Here is a 20,948-nt window from a genome sequence, read left to right as displayed (position 1 = left end):
CAGCCAGCTTTGATAATCTGTTTTGTCGTTTTAATCTCTTCTACCTGTTTCTTGCGTTTCTGTGGTTTTCTTCTCCCCTTTTTCCCATTTAAGTGTTTGTTGCCCTTCTGTCGTTCTTGTTGTTTTTTCCTTTCTCTCCATTTTGTGTTATCGGTATTGCTTGTTTTATTCTCACCCTTCTCTCATTGTTTTATTCAGAACAAGGGACCGATGACCTATCTTTTTTTTCCCTCCCCCCACCCCCCCTCCCTCCCTTTTAAACCACCCAACCAATCCAATATTCTACCAGTAAGCCAGGTCTAACACCTGCTTTATCCACAACTGAGCATAAGTGATCATTCCATTTCATATCGCTACAAAGTGTTACAGTGACCAATTCCTACTGTGAATAATTGCTATTGTAGTTGTAGGATACTGCATTTTTCGATTTTGTGAAGTGCACAGTTTTACATTTCTGAAGATTTAAAGTAAGCTGTCAATCTTTGCACCACTTTGAAACCATATAAAGATCTCGCTGAATATTTATGCGACTTCTTTCAGGTATTACTTCATTATAGGTAACTGCATCATCTGTCCGTAAGGTCATTAATGTACAACATTAACAGCAAGGGGCCCAACACATTTCCCTGGGGCACATCTAAAGTTACTTCTACATCTGATGATGACTCTCCATCCAAGAGAACATGTTGTGTCCTCCCTACCAAAAGTCCGTAATCCAGTCACAAACTTCACTTGATACCTTAAGTGATCGAACTTCTGACAAAAAGTGTAGGCGTGATACTCAGTCAGATGCTTTTCAAAAATCAAGAAACACTGCATCAACCTGGCTGCCTCGATCCAAAGATTTTGGTATGACATTTGAGAAAAGTGCGTGTTGGGTTTTACATGATTGATGTTTTTGGAATCCGTGGTGGTTGGCATGGAGGAGGTCATTGTGTTAAAGATATGTCACTATGTTTAAGTACAGACTATGTTCTAAGTTTCTAGAACAAATCGAAGTCAAGGATATTGAAAGACTGTTTTGTGGCTCACTTCTACTGCCCTTCTTATACACGGGTGTGACCTGTGCTTTCTGTCAACTACTGGACACAGTTTTTTGTTCAAGGGATCTATGATAGATTATAGTTAGAAGAGGAGCTAACTCAGTCGCAAATTCAGTATAGAATCTAATAGGGATTCCATCCGGCCCTGGAGCTTTGTTCAGTTTTAATGATTTCAACTGTTTTTCAACACCAGTGACACTACTACTTATTTCATTCATCTTTTCAGTGATACGAGGATTGAATTAGGGCAATTCTCTTGGGTTTTCTTTTTTAAAGGAACATTTGAAAATAGAGTTAAGCATTTCAGCATTTGCTTTGCTACCCTCAGTGTCAGTTACTGTGTCATTTGCTAATGACTTGACACTAACTTTTGTGCCACCAACAGGCTTTACACATTGCCAGAATCTCTTTGGGTTCTGTGAAAGATCATTTGACAATATTCTGCTGCTATAGTCATTGAAGGTATCATGCATTGCTCTTCTCTGTCTATAGTCCTATGCTGTGTTTTGCGTCTATTATGCAGTATATCTGTTTCTTTAGAAGTTTCTTTATGGTGACTGTATACCGTGGAGGGTCCTCTCCATTATGAACTGTTGTACTGGGTACATATCTGTCAAATGCATGGTCAGCTATTCTTTTAGACTTGTCATAGTTCCTCTGCATGCTCCTGCGCTGTGCCGAAAGTTTCAGGTTCCTCGTTGAGATATGACACGGCTGACTTTCTATCTAGTTTACTGAATGCACATATCTTTCTGCTTGTTTTGGTTGTCCTTTGCACTTTGGTAATCATTGTTTCCGCAAATGCATCATGATCACTGATGCTTGTTTCATTGTGGACATCCTCAAAGAGGTCAGACGTATTTGTTGCCATTAGATACAGTCTGTTTCCATCATGAGTGAGGTTGTGGACTACCTGTTGTTGGCAGTTTTCAGAAAAGGAATGTAGTAAAGTTTCACGGGATGTCTTATCTGGCCCTCCACTAACAAAACTGTAATTTTTGCAATTAATTGTTGGATGATTAAAGTCTCCATCGATGATCGCAGTATGGCTGGGGAACTTACAACTGAACTGACGTTTTCTCGAAAGTTTTTGGTTACATCAGGAGATGAGTCTGGTGGGTGATAGAAGGATCCAATTATCATTTTATGCCCAACCCTGATACTGAGTCTTTCCCAAACAATCTTACATGCAGCTTCAAATTCTATCTCGGTGGATTGGAATGTCTTGTCTACTGAAACATTTGCCTATCCTTTCGATATACACTTAAATTTTCCCCAAAAATCGCACTGCCATCAATTTCAGGTATCAACCAGCTTTCTGTACCTACTAGTATGTGCACTTCACTGCGTTTCATGGGAGCTTCAAATTCTGGCACTTTGTTGCAAATACTTTGGCTGTTGATTGATTGATGTATTAACCCATGAAACAATTTACATTGTATGGATTTTGTCAAGTGAAACATTGAAATTTTTAAGGCTTAAAATTAATTTCTTATACAGTGATTGGCAATGAATTTGTTTATTTTGATTACATTTGGTTTTTTATAGTCTTGGCTAATATTATTTCTATATACACATTAAAACACTGCTCCTTATAATAGGTACCCGGTTTCAATTTAGGTACTCCATTAGCAAGTAAAAACTTTTATTTTGTAAATAATTTTTAGGTTTTGTTTTGAAAGAGTAGATAGTATCTATGTCTTTTATATGCTGTGATGATTGTACAATAAACTCTGCTGAGTTTCAACTTGATTTCTTCTGCCTACATGCAGACTGGAGCACTTTCTAGTTTTATAATCATGTGCTAAATGATTTTTAATATAGTGGTCAATATTTTTTAACATACATATCACTCTGAAAAATATGTTCACAAGGTACAGTTAATGTTTCCAGCATTTTAAAAAGTGTGAGGCAATGAGACATGTTTCCACTCTTGGTCATTATATGTATCACTCTTTGTCATAGCTAATAACAGAATGAATATAAGCGAAATACACTGATCTGATATGTGAAATATCTCGGACATATATAAGAATTTGAAGGGCATAGTGAGCTGTAGAGATTCTATTACTAAGTATTTTTACATATTCTTCCCTCCAGAATTGACAGTTAACATGCATCCCTGGAAATTTTGTGCTTTCCACATATGGTATAACTTCATTATTTATTTTAAAGTTGTTGTAATCTGGCTTTTTTGTTATGTAGATGTTTGTAGTGCTTGTTTTCTTTGTATTAAGAGTGACTTAATTGTTTATTGCCTATTCATATACCCTGCTAAGTGTTTCTTCAGCTTTCTCTCATAGTGCTTCAAGTGATTTGTCAGTGATCTGTACATTAGAGTCATCTGCAAACAAAATTGTTTGTCCATGCTTGATAATTTGTGATAAGTCATAAATGTAAATTAAGGATAGTACTGGACCTAGCATGCTACCCTGCTGTACCCCTATATTTACGTATTTAGGTACAGAAGTATATTTTTAGATATATTTGGAGCTACTTGATATGTGTCATTTGAGTCAACTGCTCTCTATTTTCTAGATATGACTGAAACCACTTTTTCACCAACCCCTTATTTCCAGTTCATCTAGCTTGTTTAACAGTATTTTGTGGTCAGCTGTGTCGAAAGCTTTAGTTAGATCAAGGAATATGCCTGTTGTATAATTCCCATCATCCAATGCATCTAGGAAATGTTTTATTAGATATGCTGTTGCCGATTCAGTACCTTTCCCTGGTTGGAAACCGAACTGGTTATTGGAAAAGAGCTTGTATTTATTTAAATAGGTCACAGGTCAATTTTTTACCACAGTCTCTGTTATTTTTCCAAAGCAAGAGATCAGAGTGAGTTAACCACTAGGATTTTAATACTCTTACCTGTGGGAGATGTTTCTTTAGATTTTACACTGATACTTCTGGTTTCCTACAGCTGTATTGGATGGAGAGTCACTTAATCTTAAAAAATACTTGTTTGCACCCCGCATAGTGTAGGAAGTTGCAGCCTAGAGTGTTCATAGAACTTTCGAAGTCTGTGGCTCATTGCTTCCACTCAACTCAGAACTGAGGGGCCACGATCAGTTCTGGGGATAGTGCTGCAAACTGCACCGTCATTGAAACTCTTTGCAAGACTAGTCTTCTCAATCTTCTCCGCCAGTCATTGGAATGATTGAAGTATAACCTCAGATCCAAGATGACAGGTGTCATTTGTTCCAGTGTTTATCTCAATCTGCAGCTGGTTGCACCATTGTTCCCTCAATGGCTGCTGGGATACATCAACAACATTTTGAATGAGTCACCTAGGCATACACACTGAGTGCACCTGATGTCCTTTCCTGTCTGTTGATGCGATTTCCCTAATGGATACCATCATTCACCGTAAATTTGAACTGCTGATGATTAATAGACCCTACCCGTTTGCATTTGCATTTGTGCATACATTTCTAGTGAAGTCAAATAAGATGGAGTGCAATGATTGAGAAGATGATAGAGTAAATCAGAATCAAATTAGTTATAAACTTCAAAATTTAAATGTGTGTTACCAAGGCACTAGAGATCATGGTAGTAAAATTGTTGCAGAACAGCTGCAACATACATTCTATAAACTTCCTCCCCTCAGGGGCTCAGCATTCATTTGATGAGTACGGGCTTGGCGATCCCGGGCTTCCTGAGCTGGGGACTGATAAGCACCACCAGCCCTCTGTTACCGTAAGCTCTGCTCGTACTTCAGCGGCCACCGTGCGGCACAGTGGTGGAATGTTGCGTGTTTCGGAGAATGGGCGTCTCGGCTTCACTGCCCGGACCGCGAGGAAGGTACTCACCTCTATAAAAAAAATACCCTCAACCTCAAGGTGTGCTACATGCTGAGGAGGTGAATGGCTGTTGAGGTAAAACAATCTTTAGAGGGCACCTGCCGCCCCCCAGTTGTATAAGGCTTGCTCAGGCACGCAGGGTTCTGCCTAGGTCAACAGTAGTTTCCCTAGCGTCTCGTGGGATCCCCTGTGGAACTGCCTCATGAAACTACCACTTCCGATGGGACAGGTGTACCATCACGCAGCACCTACACCAGCTCCTCAAAGAGAGTTTGGTTGGTCAGTCCAGAAAAGAAGCCTCAGAATCATAGTAACAGGCGTAATGAAGCAAAATGGATGAAGCTTTGAGAAGATATCTCCTTTCTATATTCATAAGGCGTGGGAAGGTATTGCTGGGTCTCTGAAAAGTGTCAAACAACTTCGTAATGAAACACTTTTAGTTGAAACAGCTAATTCCAACCATATATCTAAGCTTCTGGTATGTGAGGCCTTAGATGACTAGCCAGTCGAGGCTGAGTTGCATAACACCCTTAACTTTAATAAGGGTGTGGTTACCTGCTCCGATATAATGGAGGTGGACACCGCAGCGAGAATGTGGGCATCACGGAGGTGCAGAATTATAAGAGGAGAGTCAATGGCAACTTGGAAAAATTGGCAACATTAATTGTAATGTTTAGTACTCCAGAATTACCGGAACATATCCTTGCAGGCTATATCCGCCATAAGGTTTGCCCGTTTGTTTCTAACCTCATGCGTTGCTATAAATATCAAATCTTTGGCCATACCACTATGGGATATAATGGGAAGGCTACTTGATGCAATTGTGGAGGCTCGGCTCACGAGTCAGGGACTTCTTGTCCACTTCCTCCAAAATGTGTAAACTGCTCTGGGGATTACCCAGTGTGGAGCAGAAAGTGTGGGGTTTACAATGAAGAAAGTAAAGAGGCGCATACCCTATGTTGAAGCTAAAAAGGCTTTCAAAGCCATGCAACCTCCGGTTTTTGCTACTTCTTTTGCATCAGCCCTTAAGACACCAATCACTAAGTGTTATGCCTCCACACAAACTCAGACCACAGATTCAAGTATGAGAACGTGCACTTGTCGATGTGCCCGTGGGGAAAATGCGCCACTTGCAACTGACATTGTTCGAATTTGTCAGCAGTAGCACTCCCCAACATCAGAAGCCAACTAAGCCATCCCCGCAACCCAGGCAACCGCCTCCTCCTATCAGTAGAGAAAAACGTCCTTCGAAAAGTAGTTCAGAGTCTGAGAAAGTGATAGTTAAACCGTCGGATTGATGAGCTCTCTCACTTTCTGATGGAGACTATGGTCTTGAGGGTATGGATTTCCAATCAGAGGTGCCAGAGAGCACGGAACCGGCCAACGTTCCCCTTACCTCCCCAGTTAATCACCACCTCCGAGGGAGAAAAGAAAGAACAACCGTCGCTAATCAATGGCTTCCACAGGGATCTCTGTGTTGCAGTGGAATTTAAGTAGATATCACTCACATTTGGAAGAATTGCAGCTGCTGGTCCAGGATAAACCTTTCTGCATCTGCTTACGAGAAACACATCTTAAAGCCACTGACACACCTGCATTGTGGGGCCACCACATATACAGGAAGGACAATACTACTGGAGGCAGGGCTAAAGGTGGAGTGGCTATTTCCCTCGACGACAGATGCCACTCCTCTCCTGTCCCTCTTACCATGACCGTGCAAGCAATTGCTGTGAAAGTTCTCGCACCTTCTAATATCACCGTGTGTTCTTTGTACCCGGCCCCCCCAATGGCGCTTTGGATGCCGACGCTCTGGCAGACCTCTTCCAGGCACTCCCACACCCATTCCTCCTTGTGGGGGACTTTAATGCCCACAATGTGCTGTGGGGCTCTGCTACTACTTGCTCCCAGGGTCAGGGTCGGATGATCGAACGACTCGTCCATTCTGAGAATATCTACTTTCAGAATGCAGGTCAGATCACTCACTTTTCAACAGTTACAGGGTCTTTTTCAGCTATTGACGTTTGTTTTTGTTCCCCAGCTATTGCAGACTCAGTTCGGTGGGAAGTGGCTCCAGATTTACATTCTAGTGACCACTTCCCAATGTGGATCCGTCTGCCGACTAGGACGCTGGCCAACAGGATACCACGCAGGTGGATGATGCACAGGACAAATTGGATACAGTACAGTTGACAGGCTATTTTTGAACAAAAGGATTGTGAACAGGAGGCAGTGGCCCATATCGCTCATGAGATCCAGAGGCCTGCCACAGAGCCCATCCCCAGGTCTAGTAACCACCTCAGACAACGGACTGTACTGTGATGAAATGACGACTGTCGATTGGCAATCAGGGCCGGATGGACAGCTCTGTGGAACTTCAAACACTGTCCAACTACAGACAACCTTCATGCCTTCAGGTCTGTGAGAGCACATGCAAGGCGAGTGATCAAAGAACAGAAGAGGGCTTCCTGGAGGGAATTTGTGACTTCCTTTAATCGGTCCACTTCCTCTGCACAAGTTTGGGAATCAATAAGACGGATTTCAGGCAAGGATAGTACACATCCCCTTACGGCCTAGTCAAATAATGGGGTCTTGGTGGACACATTAAAAGACATGGCTCAAGTTTTAGCTGAACACTTCTTTACTGTTACTAAGTCATCCAGACAAGCTTCTTTTCTTCAGGAATCCTGTCGGACTGCAGAGATGAGGAAGCTCAATTTCTTCTCGCATAATGAGGAAGTTTATAACCTTCCATTCTCCATGTGAGAACTAAAATCAGCTTTGTCTGCAGCCAGAGACACTGTTCCAGGACCTGATGAGATCCATTATGCCATGCTTCGTCATCTGTGCCCTGAAGTGAAAGGTCAGCTCCTCTCTTGTTTCAATCAGATCTGGTTTGATGGACAGTACCCAAGGACTTGGAAGGAGGCATATTAATTCCACTGTGGAAACTAGGCAAGTACCGTAGCACCCCTAACAGTTATCGGAGTGTCGCCCTTACAGTTGTATAGGTAAGACTCTTGAACGTGTGGTCAACCGCCACCTGATCTGGCTGCTAGAGTCCGAAGGTCACCTGAGCTGCTCCCAGTGTGGTTTCAGGTGCTACCGTTCCACTTTTGACAACTTAACTCTACTGGAGGCGCCGATACAGGAGTCCTTCTTACACCGGAACCATTTGGTTTGTGTATTTTTTGACCTCGAAAAAGCATATGACACTACTTGGAGGTACAACATCCTTTGCCAACTTCATGAATGGGAACTACGTGGACGCCTGCTGCTTCTGATCCAATCCTTTCTCGAGGACCGGCATTTTCGTTATCGCATTGGTGATGACATGTCTGATGGTTATGTTCAGGAGAATGGTGTGCCCCAGGGCAGTTTCCTCAGTGTCATAATGTTTACCATCACTATCAACGGCATTTGCTCCACAATCAGAAACCCTGTCAAATGCTCTTTGTTTGTGGACGACTTTGCAATCTCCTACTTTTCCTCTGAACTTACGGCGATGACTAGGAAGCTACAACTGCCCATTAAGAGGCTGAAACCCTGGGCCCAGACAACTGGCTTTCGGTTCTCACCTGAGAAGACTACGTGTGTCAATTTTAACCGTGCTCGTCAGAGTTTTAACCAACCAGTGAAATCCGAACAAACTTAGTTTTTACATATTTGATCAGCTCCTTTGTAAAAACATGAACAGTCATTGTGTCATGTTGCACTTAATCCTGAATGATAAATGAATATTTTTGTGGTAAAATCCATCAGGATAATAAGTTCACCATCTTGAGATGTAATAATGGCATGACAAACTCCAAATTTTTGTTTCTGCTTCTTCAGTAAGTTCGTCCACTGCTACTTGCTTCTTGTCTTAATCTGTATGGATCTATTGCTTCTTCAGAGTTATTTACTGTGGATCATGCTGTATGAAATAACTAGCAGCTGCAGATACTAAACTTCTGGTCCAGGGCACTTTTCACAATGATGTAGCAAGCATTATTTAAATTCCAGGGGGCAAACTGCCACGACGAGAAGCTATCCTTATTATTAAATGGTTACCTCAAATTTGTTGTGTTGGTAGAAGACCCAACACCGTGTTACTAGTGGAGGCCGAAATGCACGCGTTTTAGCTCACGCAGGCTGGCGTGAGGAGGGAAGAACTATACTGACGTGAGGTCTGGAACATGACAAGGAATTAGAATTCAGAAAGCGGACATAATTAGTTTGATACTTAACTTTAATCCATTAATGATGAACGTCGCTCTTGACGGCACATGATTCACAATATTATTTGTTCAGAAGACATAACAACTGAATATGGCGCCTTGCTAGGTCGTAGCAAATGACGTAGCTGAAGGCTATGCTAAACTGTCGTCTCTGCAAATGAGAGTGTATGTAGACAGTGAACCATCGATAGCAAAGTCGGCTGTACAACTGGGGCGAGTGCTAGGGAGTCTCTCTAGACTAGACCTGCTGTGTGGTGGCACTCGGTCTGCTATTCACTGCGATTTAAAGGCTACCACCTAGCAAGTGTGGTGTCTGGCAGTGACACCACAAAATTATTAGACAAACATAAAAAATGGGAACTAGCCTTAATATTGGATTACTTAGAGAGAGAGAGAGAGAGAGAGAGAGAGAGAGAGAGAGAGAGAGAGAGAGAGACTTCTTGTTTTACATTCCCCAGACAGCATTACACAATTGTAAAACATAATTAAAATGTCAGATTTTATTTCCAATGGAATATGGACATATTTTTACTGCACCTTCGTCTTGTCACTGTTTTTAGGGCCATATATGATTGCATTGCAAAACCAAATCAACTTTTTTAGGAGGTTTGGAATATGATCTTTCTAGTAAAATAGTATAAAAGAGTTTGCACTAAACACTTTTACAAAAAAGTTGGCTGAAAATACTAATTTGGCATTTAACGGCAAATTTGCCCTCAGTTTGTAAGCTATGAGAAAGCAGTAGGAGAATGAAATTTGATATTAAGAACCTGTGCTGGTTAGCTATTTTATGTGGGGTTTCACATGTACCTCACAATTATTCCCGTTAGATATAAAAAGCTAAACTTAGCTTTCTTTTTTTCCCCCAAGTGGCTATTTTTCTGGCCGAGTTTTCTTCAAATTATCTCTATGGAAATTGCTCATGAAATATTTTTTTATTATCATACATAACAGAGTGCAAAAAGTTGTACAAAATGGCATAGTTTTGTTCCTTTCAAGAAAATTTTACCAGAGCTATTATTTGTCAAAGTTGCCAAAACTCAAGGCTGCACTTCATGATCAACCAAATGGCTATATCCCTGCAAGAATTAAATTGTAGAGAGTAAAACTACACAAATTTTCATGGGGGACATGTGTGAATGTTCACACATAGTTTCATCAAAATCTATGATGGTCATTTGAGAACATTTTCCAAAATTGTATGATTTGGTATGAAATGGCCCATATGGAAAGTATAGGTTTCCAATGATAATGTTAAATGTAAATTATATATAAAGAAGAAACGTTAAGTTGCAGACAGGCACAATTAAAAGGCACTTACATAGAGCTTTTGGCCACAGCCTTCATCAGTAAAGAGAGACAAACACCGTTCACACTCACGAATAAGGACACCTCACGCACATATGACCGTCAACTCCAGCATCTCAAGCCAAAATGCAACTATCACATGGGATGCAGGCAGCAATCTGGAGGGGGCAGGGAAGGGGAAGGGATAGTAGTGTGTAGGTGGGGAGAGAGACGAACATTGTCTGGTGGGGTGTGCAGGGACTAGAATGCCAACAGGTGCAGCATCAGGAGGTTGTGGGACAGGGAGGTGGGGAAAAAAGCAGCAAGAAAGGAGAGGGGTGGGGAAAGATGGGCGGATGCATTGGCAGAGGGCTGCAAATAAACAGGGTGGGAGATGAGAATGAGGAGGAGATGTAGGACACAGTATGTGGAAACTGTTGGGTGAAGGTTGTGCAGGCAGTATGTTACCACGGTTGATGCTGGGAAAGTTACAGGATTGCAGAATGTGCTGTAAGGATAATTCCCGTTTGCACAGTTCAGGAAAGCTTGTGGTAGGGGGAAGGGTCCAGATGGCACAGGTAGTGAAGCAGCCATTGAAATAAAGTGTGTTATGTTCAGCAGCATGTTGTGCCACAGGGTGATCTATTTTGCTCTTGGCCACAGATTGGTCGTGGCCTTTCATCCTCAGGGGCAGCTGATAGGTAGTCATACCAATAAAAAAAAAAAACTGTACAGTGTTTGCAGCAGAGCTGGTAAATGACATGGCTACTTTCCTCCTGATGGAGTAGGATAAACCTGTGATGACTGGAATAGGAAGAGGTGAGGGGGGGGGGGGAGATTGGACAGGTTTTGCCCAGCTGTCCCTTCCACAGGGATATGTTTCTTGTGGCTAATGGTTGGGATTGGTAGTGGCATAGGGATGGACTAAGATGTGGAGGTTGGGTGAGCGATGGAACACCACTTTAGGAGAGGTGGGAAGTATCTGGTTGGATGTCCCTCATTTCAGTGCATAATGACAGGTAATCAAAGCCATGGTGAAGGGTGTGGTCCAGTTGCTCCAGTTCAGGGTGGTACTGGATGATAAAGGGGAAATTGCATGGGAGATCTGTTTGTGGACAGACCCTCAGCATATTGAGCAAGGGAGCTTTTGCCATGCAGATAAAAGGCTGGCATAGGAGGGTGCCATGCAGGTGCCCATGGCTGTGCCACAGATTTGTTTATATACCTTCCGTTCAAATTAGAAATAGTTGTGGGTAAGGACAAAGGTAGTCAGTGAATGAGGAATGAAGTAGTGGGTTTCGAGTCTGAAGGACATCGGGAAAGGTAGTGTTCAATAGCGGTAAGACAATGGGAATGAGGAATGTTGGTGTATAGGGAGGTGGCGTCAACAGTGACGAGTAGGGATCCAGGAGATAAAGGGCACAGATGGTGGAGAGCCAGTGAAGGCAGTGGTTGGTGGGAGGCTAGATTATGGACGATTGGTTGAAGGTGTTCATCAATGAGGGCTGAAATTATTTCAGTGGAGGCACATGTAGGAGGTGGGTGTGCGGTGGGTCATATGGGCGAGGAGGGAAATGGATTCGAGGGAGATGTTCTGGGAAGGCCCCGAGGCTTTAAGCAGGGATTGGAGTTTGTGTTGGACTTCTGGGACAAGATCACTCTGGCAGAGTTTATAGGTGGACTAGTCAGATAATTGGTGGAGCCCTTCTGCCAGGTAGTCACTGTAGTTAATGATGACATTGTTAGAACCTTTGTTTGCAGGTAAGATCATTAGGTCAGAACCTGTTTTGAGGTTGTGTATGTCTGTCCTCTATTCTGCTGAAAAGCTCGTGTTCTGAGGAAGGGACCTGGAGAAGGATGGTGAGTCTAAATTGAAGGTAAGGCATCCCTGCAAGGTGATAAACAGGTTATTAGGTGGGAGGGGGGAGGATCATGGTTGGGTGGTGGTATGAACTGGAAGAGACAGGGCTCAATGTTGGAATTAGTGGTTTTGGTTTGAGGGATTGGCGGCAAGGTATGAACTGGAAGAGACAGGGCTCAATGTTGGAATTAGTGGTTTTGGTTTGAGGGATTGGCGGCAAAAAAGTGCTTCCATTGCAGGGATTGGGAGAAGGCGAGTAGGCCTTTGACAAGTCCAGCTTGGTTAAATTTTGTGAAGGGCTAAAGGTGAGGCCTTTGGATAGGACTGAAACTTGTATCTGTAATGCTCCTCCAAGTGCTGAGGGGCAAGGGATTGAATTTCAATTCTTACTGCTCTTGAAAACTACATTTTCCATCGTCCTTAAGACTCCAAACTCACTACCTCATTCCTTCTACCTCTTGCTAACTTCATCCTAACCCACAACTACTTCTCATCTTAAGGGAAGGTATAGAAACAAATTTGCAGCATAGCCATGGGCACCAACATGTCACTCTCCTATGCCAACCTTTTAATGAGCCATCTAGAGGAGACCTTCCTAGCCTCCCAAAACACCAAACCCCTAGTCTTGTTTAGGTTCATTAATGATATCTTCATGATCTGGACTCAGGGCCAAGACACCCTATCTTTGTTCCTTCACTACCTCGACACCCTCTCTCCATCCACTTTGTGGTCCTCCTCAACACAGTGTGCCAACTTCCTAGATGTTGACCTCATCCCTGATGGCTCCATCCGCACCTCTGTCCACATTAAACCACAGTTGCCACCCTTTTCACACCAACAAATCCCTTCCATACAGCCTGGCCACCTGGAGATGGCACATCTGCAGTGACAAAAACTCCATTGCTCAATATGCTGAGGGTCTCGCCAAGGTCTTCACAGACAGGCATTGTACTCCAGACCTAGCCCACAGACAGATCTCCCATGCCATTTCCCCTCACACCCCCAATCCTCCCACCACCCCCAAGAACCAGCCACAAAGGAGGGCCCCTTCATCACCCAGCACCACCCTGGACTGGAACAACTGAACCACATCCTTTGTCAGGGCTTTTACTATCTTTCATCATGCCCTGAAATGAGGGACACCCTACCAGTGATACTAAAGTGGTGTTCGGTCGCTTACCCAACCTCCACAACATCCTAGTCCATCCATATGCTACTATCGATCCCAACCACTAGCCACAACGATCGTATCTCTGTGGAGGACACAAGTGCAAAACCTGCCCAATCCACCCAACCAGCACTTCCTATTCTAGTCGTGTCACAGGTTTATCCTACCCCATCATGGACTGGGCCCCCCATGAAAGCATCCATGTCATTTAGCAGCTCTGCTGCAATCATTGCGCAGCTTTTTATATTGGTACGATCACCAACCAGCTGTCCAAAAGGATGAACGCCCCCCCCTCCCCCCAAACTGTGGCCAAGAGCAAAGTAGACCATCCTGTGGCACAACATGCAGATAAGCATAAGACACTTTTTTTCAGTGACTGCTTCACTACCTGAGCCATCTGAACTGTGAAGATGGGAGTTATCCTTCCAGCACATTCTCCGCTTCCGTAATTATCGCGTCCCCAACCTGCGGTAACATACAACAGTTTCCACTCCCTCTGTCCTACATCTCCTCCCCCTGCTCATCCCCCATCCTGTTTGTTTGCATACCTCTGCCAACGCATCCACCCATCTTTCCCCACCCCTCTCCTTTTTTGTTCCTTTTTTTCCCCTACTTTCCTGTCCCACAAATTCTTGACACTACGCCTGCTGGCACTGTAGACTCTGCACACTCCAGCAAACAGCATTTCTCTCTCTCTCCCCACCTGTACATTGCTATCCCTTCACCTTCTCCACCCCCTCCAGATAGCTGCTTCCATCCCACATGATAGTTGCATTCTGATCCGAGATGCTGGAGTTGGCAGTCTCGTGTGTGTGTGTGTGTGTGTGTGTGTGTGTGTGTGTACTGATGAAGGCTCTCGCAAAAAACTCTCTGTAAGTGTCTTTTAATTGTGGCTGTGTGAAATAAAATGTGTCTTCTGACAGTTCCTTCATTGTTGATATTCCTGTGTTGAGTTTCCATTGTTTGATAAATTACTTATATTTTTATTAACACGCATTGAAGTTCTTCCCAGTACAGAACTGGCAAGCACAGATGAGTAATGGGTATAAAGGTAATTAGTGTATTTCTCTTCACTACATTTTACGAAACCGACTCTTACTTTGGGACTTGTTAAAGACAACTTATTTCTCTGTGAAGCTGACTGGTACAGGTAATTACGCTAAGTTGGTAATGTACTAGAACCTGCTCACAACCTTAATGAATAATACAGTAATAACATTTCTCAATATAATAGCCATTTTAATAATCTTATGTGTGTGGCAAGCACTAGAATAATTAAAGTTGTTTTAAATAAACAAAAAACTTGAAACAAATACTCATAATTTTACATTTTTGTTCCCTTGACATACACATACATAAAGATAAATGTGGTGTCCATCCACACACACACACACACACACACACACACACACACACACACACGTCTTGTGTATCGTCACTTTCAGTACCTGGTGATGCATTGATTAATTATTTAAACTATCAAATATTGGCCTCTCAATATATTTGATTCTGTATGGTCTTTAAAATATTTTGTTTGGACCCTTATAATTGCTTGTACAGTTTTCCATATTTCTGAAAAGATTTCACATAACTCGGAGATTGCATTAATTGGTGCAAAAAGGATTTTTACTTATTGAATATGTTTTTCTTTTTTTTTCTTTTTTTCTTTTTTTTCCACAATCATAATTTTCTTCTTGTTACAGTTTTATTCCTGGTCTTTACTTGTTGCCACACCTTTTTCGTCACACACTCCCATCATCATTTACAGCTCCCTTACCATGAGGAGGAAGTTCCACTAACCACACAAGTTAAAATCTGCCTTCAGGAAATTAATCCTGTTATTGTATATCTTTTTTTTTAACCATCCAGCCCATCCATCTGAGAAAAACCAAACAGTTCATAAGTCTGGAAGCTTTTTTTCTTAGGTCTCTGATGACAGCATTAAGAAATGTCCAAAATGAGTAGTTGTCCTATGTCCGGTTGCCACTTACAATAGCATACAAAAATTTTCTATTTTCATTAAGTCAGCTGCATTCTGTAAAAATGGTTATTTGCTCAACTCTGCAGTGTGCAGACTGCATAGTTCATCTGCATATGTTGCTACAAAATTTACTAAGACTGTTTCTAGTGTAACTTCCTTTTTCCTGATCTTTTCCTAATGTTTATCAAAAATTTAGTGTAAACATCTTTTCTTTCAAAATAATGGGCTAAAGTTGACTTCTTCTGAAGCTCAGGAAAATACTCGAAACACTTATCTCATTCTATTGCCTTCTTGGAGGTTGTTTGTTAAAAGAATATTGGTGGTTGTATCAATCCAGATACTAGTCTTATTGAATTTAGCAAGAGCTGCTCTTACTTCTCCCTCTTATACTCTTCGACAGAATAATGTTGATCCATTTAACAACTTTGCCGAGTTATTGTGCTCATTTTTAGTACCCTGATGGAAACAGTAGTTAATTTAAAACAGTGAACTTCTCACTTTCTCTGTATCTTTTTTGCCACTCAACATCTTTAAGTGTTTCAATGTAACTTCAGAAACAAAGGAATTGCCTGTAGGGGACAAAGCAACCATTAGGAATTTTGTGTGTGTGTGTGTGTGTGTGTGTGTGTGTGTGTGTGTTTTTGGATACTAATTGAGTAGCCAAATACAGAGCTAGGCTCATCAATGCCTGTACTTGTCACAGTTATTGCAGCTACCCAATTCACAAACAGTTTTCCGTTTGGTTTTAGCCACATTTGGAACTGATGAATACGTTCAGTTATGACAAAGGCTGATGTATATACTCAGAAATGACATAGGAATGTCATTATATAATAGCATGTGTTGCACCAGCTGGAATTTTCTTGGTGATACAACAGAATAATGTCCATTGTACCTGTCATAATCATAATTGCATTCTGAATGGCCATTTGGCAGTCTCCTAATTACAAATAAAATGTAGTTATGTTTTGTAACTCACTTCAGTCCCTTTCCTTGCAACACGGTTTGTACTCTTATGACTTTCTCCCTGTCTAACTTTTTCTTTGCATTCTTTTATCTATTCTAGCTCATCATTCCCAGCCTCTCTTTGTTATTTTGCTCTCTGTGTTAATTTTCATAAATTTAGTCCCCGTCCTTGTCTCTTTCCGTCTCTGTTCTATCTCTCTTCTTTTGGGGACCTGCTAGATTTAATTTTCTTTGATCATGTTGTGAAACAGTTTTGGCCTGGACTTCATAAAGCAGTCTCTTTGTTAGAACAAAGCCTGCACTGATATTGATACCAACTATTACTGCCGGTTTAGTAGAACAGACCTTTCTTTAAAAACCTCTTCCTTTATTTCAGTCTGCTGATAAAAAATTTAGAATGTTGAGTCCTGTAAAAAATTACTTCATTAAGTATGAAATGTAACTGTGTCTCAGATATATTATGCAGGGGATCTTGACATCATAGGTCTCTTGAGTACTACTCTGCAACTATCCTGCTACATACATTTTTACATGTAGTTAAATTGAGTGCCTCAAAGAGTTTTCTGCCCTATCTTTTGCTCAGAGTTGAGAGAGATTTCTTTCCACAGAAAAATGATGGCCAGCAGCAGTGGTCTTGGCCTTGACAGTAATGCAGCCCCAAAACACCACACTGTATACTACAGTGTACTATCATGAGAGGATGTGCAGCATAACAAATTACATGTAATCTCACAGTGTGTTATAAGGTGACCATTTCAGTACTTGGTAGTTGTTCTCTGAAAATTGGGGAAATTGGTGCCAGATTAGTTTCTAGATACACACTTTTGACCCTTCAAACCTTTTTTTATGAAAGGGTAGAATTAGGACAGCTCTACTTGGCAGTTTTACTATTAAGACATGTATCAGTGTACCAAATATGACTAAAATCTAAAATGGTCACCTTATGCTCCCCCAAAATCTAAGGAGTTTACACAGAAAGAACCATTATGCCTTGTAGCAACTGCTGTTCATTCAAAATACGAACACTAGGAACATTTCTCTGGATAAAGCTAACAAGCAAAGATGCCAATACATAAGTTTTATCTTTATTTTTGCCTTTATGTAGCGTAATACATCACTTAATTTATTCTGCTTGCATCACACGCACTGAGAATTATGTTCTTCATTATTCTTATGTGGTAAATAAAACTTTTATGACTAATATAGATTCTGTAATACTTCTTTAACTCTTCCTCTTTGGTTTTATGCATTCCATGTCCCTACCCCTCCTCCTTGCACTTAATGACATTTTGTGTGTTGCAGAATATAAGTTATTGCTGTAAGTACATGCCTAACTTGACAGTTATACTGCGCATCTGTTATTGCTTCTGAAATTGGAAATGTCATTCACAGAAGGAGGAGATTGCTCGACAGTTTATGCTTCCGGAAAGAAAATCAAAAATAGCGACACTTCTGAAGCAAGATGGACAAGCCTACTGCATCTGCAGGTCCTCTGATTCTTCGAGATTCATGATGTAAGTTTTTCTCTATTTTTTTTTTTTCTGTATTTCTAGAAGTTATATCTGCACCTGGAATCTGTTATTGACATCTTCATCTTGCACTCATAACACTTAACCGTCATATATTTTACATGTGTTACATATTTTTGTTAACTATACGAGGTCTGTTCAAAAAATTCCAGAATTTCCTCCACAAAATTTTTCGTCGCTTATCTATTACTTATTCTGCATGGTCTTCTTCGAATTACTCTCCTCCACAATTGATACATTGCTCCCACTGCCGTTTCCACTTCCGGAAGCAGTCTCGGTACGCCTTTTGTTGGATTGTGTTAAGTACCATTTGCGAATTTTCTTTTGTCTCGTCCATCATTGCAAATCTTCGTACATTCATCGGAGTAACACGTTTGCGTTACCATTCTCCTGGGAATGCAGAATCTGTAGTAGAAGTAAGTTGATAGAGGAGCAGGAGCATAAGATATGTGCCCTTCAGGTGCAGTTACAACATGCAAAGGAGGAACTAAATACGTTGAGGAGGGTAAAGGGTGCTGGGGAATGGGAACTGGCAGTTAGCAAGAAGGAAACTTGGAGGAGGTGGTATTCAGACAGTTATACTTTGCGTATATGCAATAGATTTGACCAGCTGTCAGAGTTGAGTGGAGAGGAGCCTCTTGAAGCTGTAGGTGTAGGGAACATGCAGAAGTCCTCAGCATTAGGAGGCCTAGGTCAGTTGCAAAGTAACAGGAAGGAGGAGGTTCTGCTGCTTGGTGTAGTTCACACGGTAGAGGTGTGGGCCAGCAGTTGCAGGAAGTGTTGGGGAGTGAGTACCAGGTCACCAGCATTGTGAAGCCTAGTGCAGGGTTGGCTCAGGTGTCTGACAGCATAGGGGAGTTATGTAGGAATTTTACGAAGGAAGATAAGGTAGTGATAGTGGGTGGAGTAGGGAACAGTCTTGATGGGGGGTGGGGAATATGATGTAGATGCTGACCTGGTAAAGATGGCTACTCAAACTGGTGGCACTAACGTGCATTTCATGCAACTATTTCAGCATCATGACCGGCCTCATCTTAATGTGGCTGTTACACATGTTAACATGGGGCTGGAGAGGGCACTGCTGGTAGAGGGCATGGGTCATATTTCAATGGTGACAGTTGAGTCTATCAGTAGAGCAGGTTTCACTGGGCATGGCCTGCACTTCAGTAGGTATGGGAAGGGGAGGTTGGCAAAGCTTATAGGTGACAGTGTAGTGGGTGGTGGTGGAATCACTCGTGGAAAAATTCCTGTAGTAGTTGGTGTTAGAGCTGCACCTTTTTTAGATTTAAGTCAGCTGATAGGTATACCTGCTTAAAGGAAGTCCCTCTAACTTAAGGGCTCACCTTCAGAGGACATCATGTTTCCAAGTAGAAAAGGAATTAGTTTCTTTCATCAAATGTAATAGGTATTAGAGATAAAGTTAGTGAACTGCTTATAGATGTTGACTCTGAAATTATTAGTATATTGAACCAACCACTTAAATAATTTGACAATTCAGAGGCTTCCTTTACCAGGATACAGATTGGCTGGCTGTTTTTCAAGGAGTTTCTTGTGGGGTGGGGGAGTGGCTATGTACGTAAAAAAACAGTATTCCATTTGAGTCCATAGACGTATCACGGCACTGCACTGAACAGACATTTGAATGTTGTGCAGGGGCAGTTGAATTTAGTGAAATTAAACTTATAATTGTTGTTGTTTATAGGTCCCCTAACTCTGTCTTCAGAGCATTTATGCTCAAGCTAGAGAGGGTTGGTTCTTGATTCACTTTATAGGAACCACCAGAAATTAGTTATATGTGGTGACTTCCGTATAAATTTTGTATATGATGGTGCAAGAAAAAGGATGGTGGTAGATCTCCTAAATTCATATGATCTGATGCAAACTGTATTTTTTCCAACTAGGGTGCAGGGGGAAAGTATCACAGCAATAGTCAATATTTTTATTCATTCTTAATTAGTTGATGGGCATTCTATTAGTCAAAGGATGAATGTCCTTTCAGACCATGATGCACAGATTTTAACACTAAAATGCTTTTGTACTCAAACAAATGTCACATATAATTACAAACTGTTAGGAAAGTTAATCCAATTGCAATAGAGAGTTTTTAAGCCTCGTCAATCAACAAGAGTGGCAGGATATTTATAGTGCCGATAACATAGATCACAAATATAATGCTTTCCTTAAAACATTTCTCATACTCGTTGAGAGTTGCTTTCCATTAGAATGATCTAAATGGGGTGCTAGCAGTAAAAGGCAGCCCGGGTGGCTGACTAGCAGGATAAGGATATCGTGTAGAACAAAGCAGAAATTATATCAAAATTTTAGTAGTCACAATCAAGCTACAGTAGCCCATTACAAACAGTACTGTAAGGTGCTTAAAAATGTTATTAGAATGGCAAAGAGTATGTGGTATGCAAATAGAATAGCTAATTCACAGGATAAAATTAAAACCATATGCTCAGTTATAAAGGAAGTGTCTGGTCAGAAGCACAAGGTCAATGATATGAATTTGGTTCGCAGTAAAAATATTTCTGTTACTGATAAATCAGATATATGTACAGTATTTAACAATCATTTTCTGAGCATTGCTGGTGAATGAAATAAACGTTTAGTTCCTACAGGAAATCATATAACTCTCTTGGCAAATGCCTTTCCGAGATTGATGTCTGAAATACTCTTCTGTGAAACAGACAAGGGGAAGATTGAGTCAACAATTAAATCACTGAGACTAAGGACTCTCACGGATATGATGGAGTGCCTAGCAGAATATTAAAGTACTATGCTGCATATGTTAGCCCTGTATTTAGCCATATTTGTAATTTTTCCTTTAGGAATGGTCAGTTTCCTGAACAATTAAAGTACTCAGTAGTGAAGCCACTTTATAAAAAGGGAGAAAGGGATGATGTAGACAATTTTAGACCTATTTCTATGCCATCAGTGTTTGCTAAAGTTATTGAAAAGGCTGTGTATGTAAGGATAACTGATCATTTTATTGCACACGATTTGCTATCAAATGTACAGGTCGGCTTTAGAAGTTGTTTAACAGTTGAAAATGCTATATTCTCTTTTCTCTGTGAGGTACTGGATGGATTA

General features: G+C 41.4%; 1 protein-coding gene across 2 annotated transcripts in view; it reads left to right on the top strand.

Moving 5' to 3' along the window:
- The window catches only part of LOC126259237 (CXXC-type zinc finger protein 1-like), an 88,197-nt gene that overhangs the window by 22,530 nt on the left and 44,719 nt on the right, over positions 1-20,948 (top strand). For both annotated transcript variants that reach the window (XM_049955860.1, XM_049955861.1), the window contains one exon: positions 17,719-17,840. In XM_049955860.1, coding sequence (XP_049811817.1) covers positions 17,719-17,840 — 122 coding nt within the window. The remainder of the gene's footprint in view (positions 1-17,718; positions 17,841-20,948) is intronic.

This window comes from Schistocerca nitens, chromosome 5 (assembly GCF_023898315.1).
Source record: "Schistocerca nitens isolate TAMUIC-IGC-003100 chromosome 5, iqSchNite1.1, whole genome shotgun sequence".
Taxonomy (NCBI): domain Eukaryota; kingdom Metazoa; phylum Arthropoda; class Insecta; order Orthoptera; family Acrididae; genus Schistocerca; species Schistocerca nitens.
The sequence above is the reverse complement of the archived record's forward strand: the minus strand, read 5'-3'. Positions and strand labels throughout refer to the sequence as shown.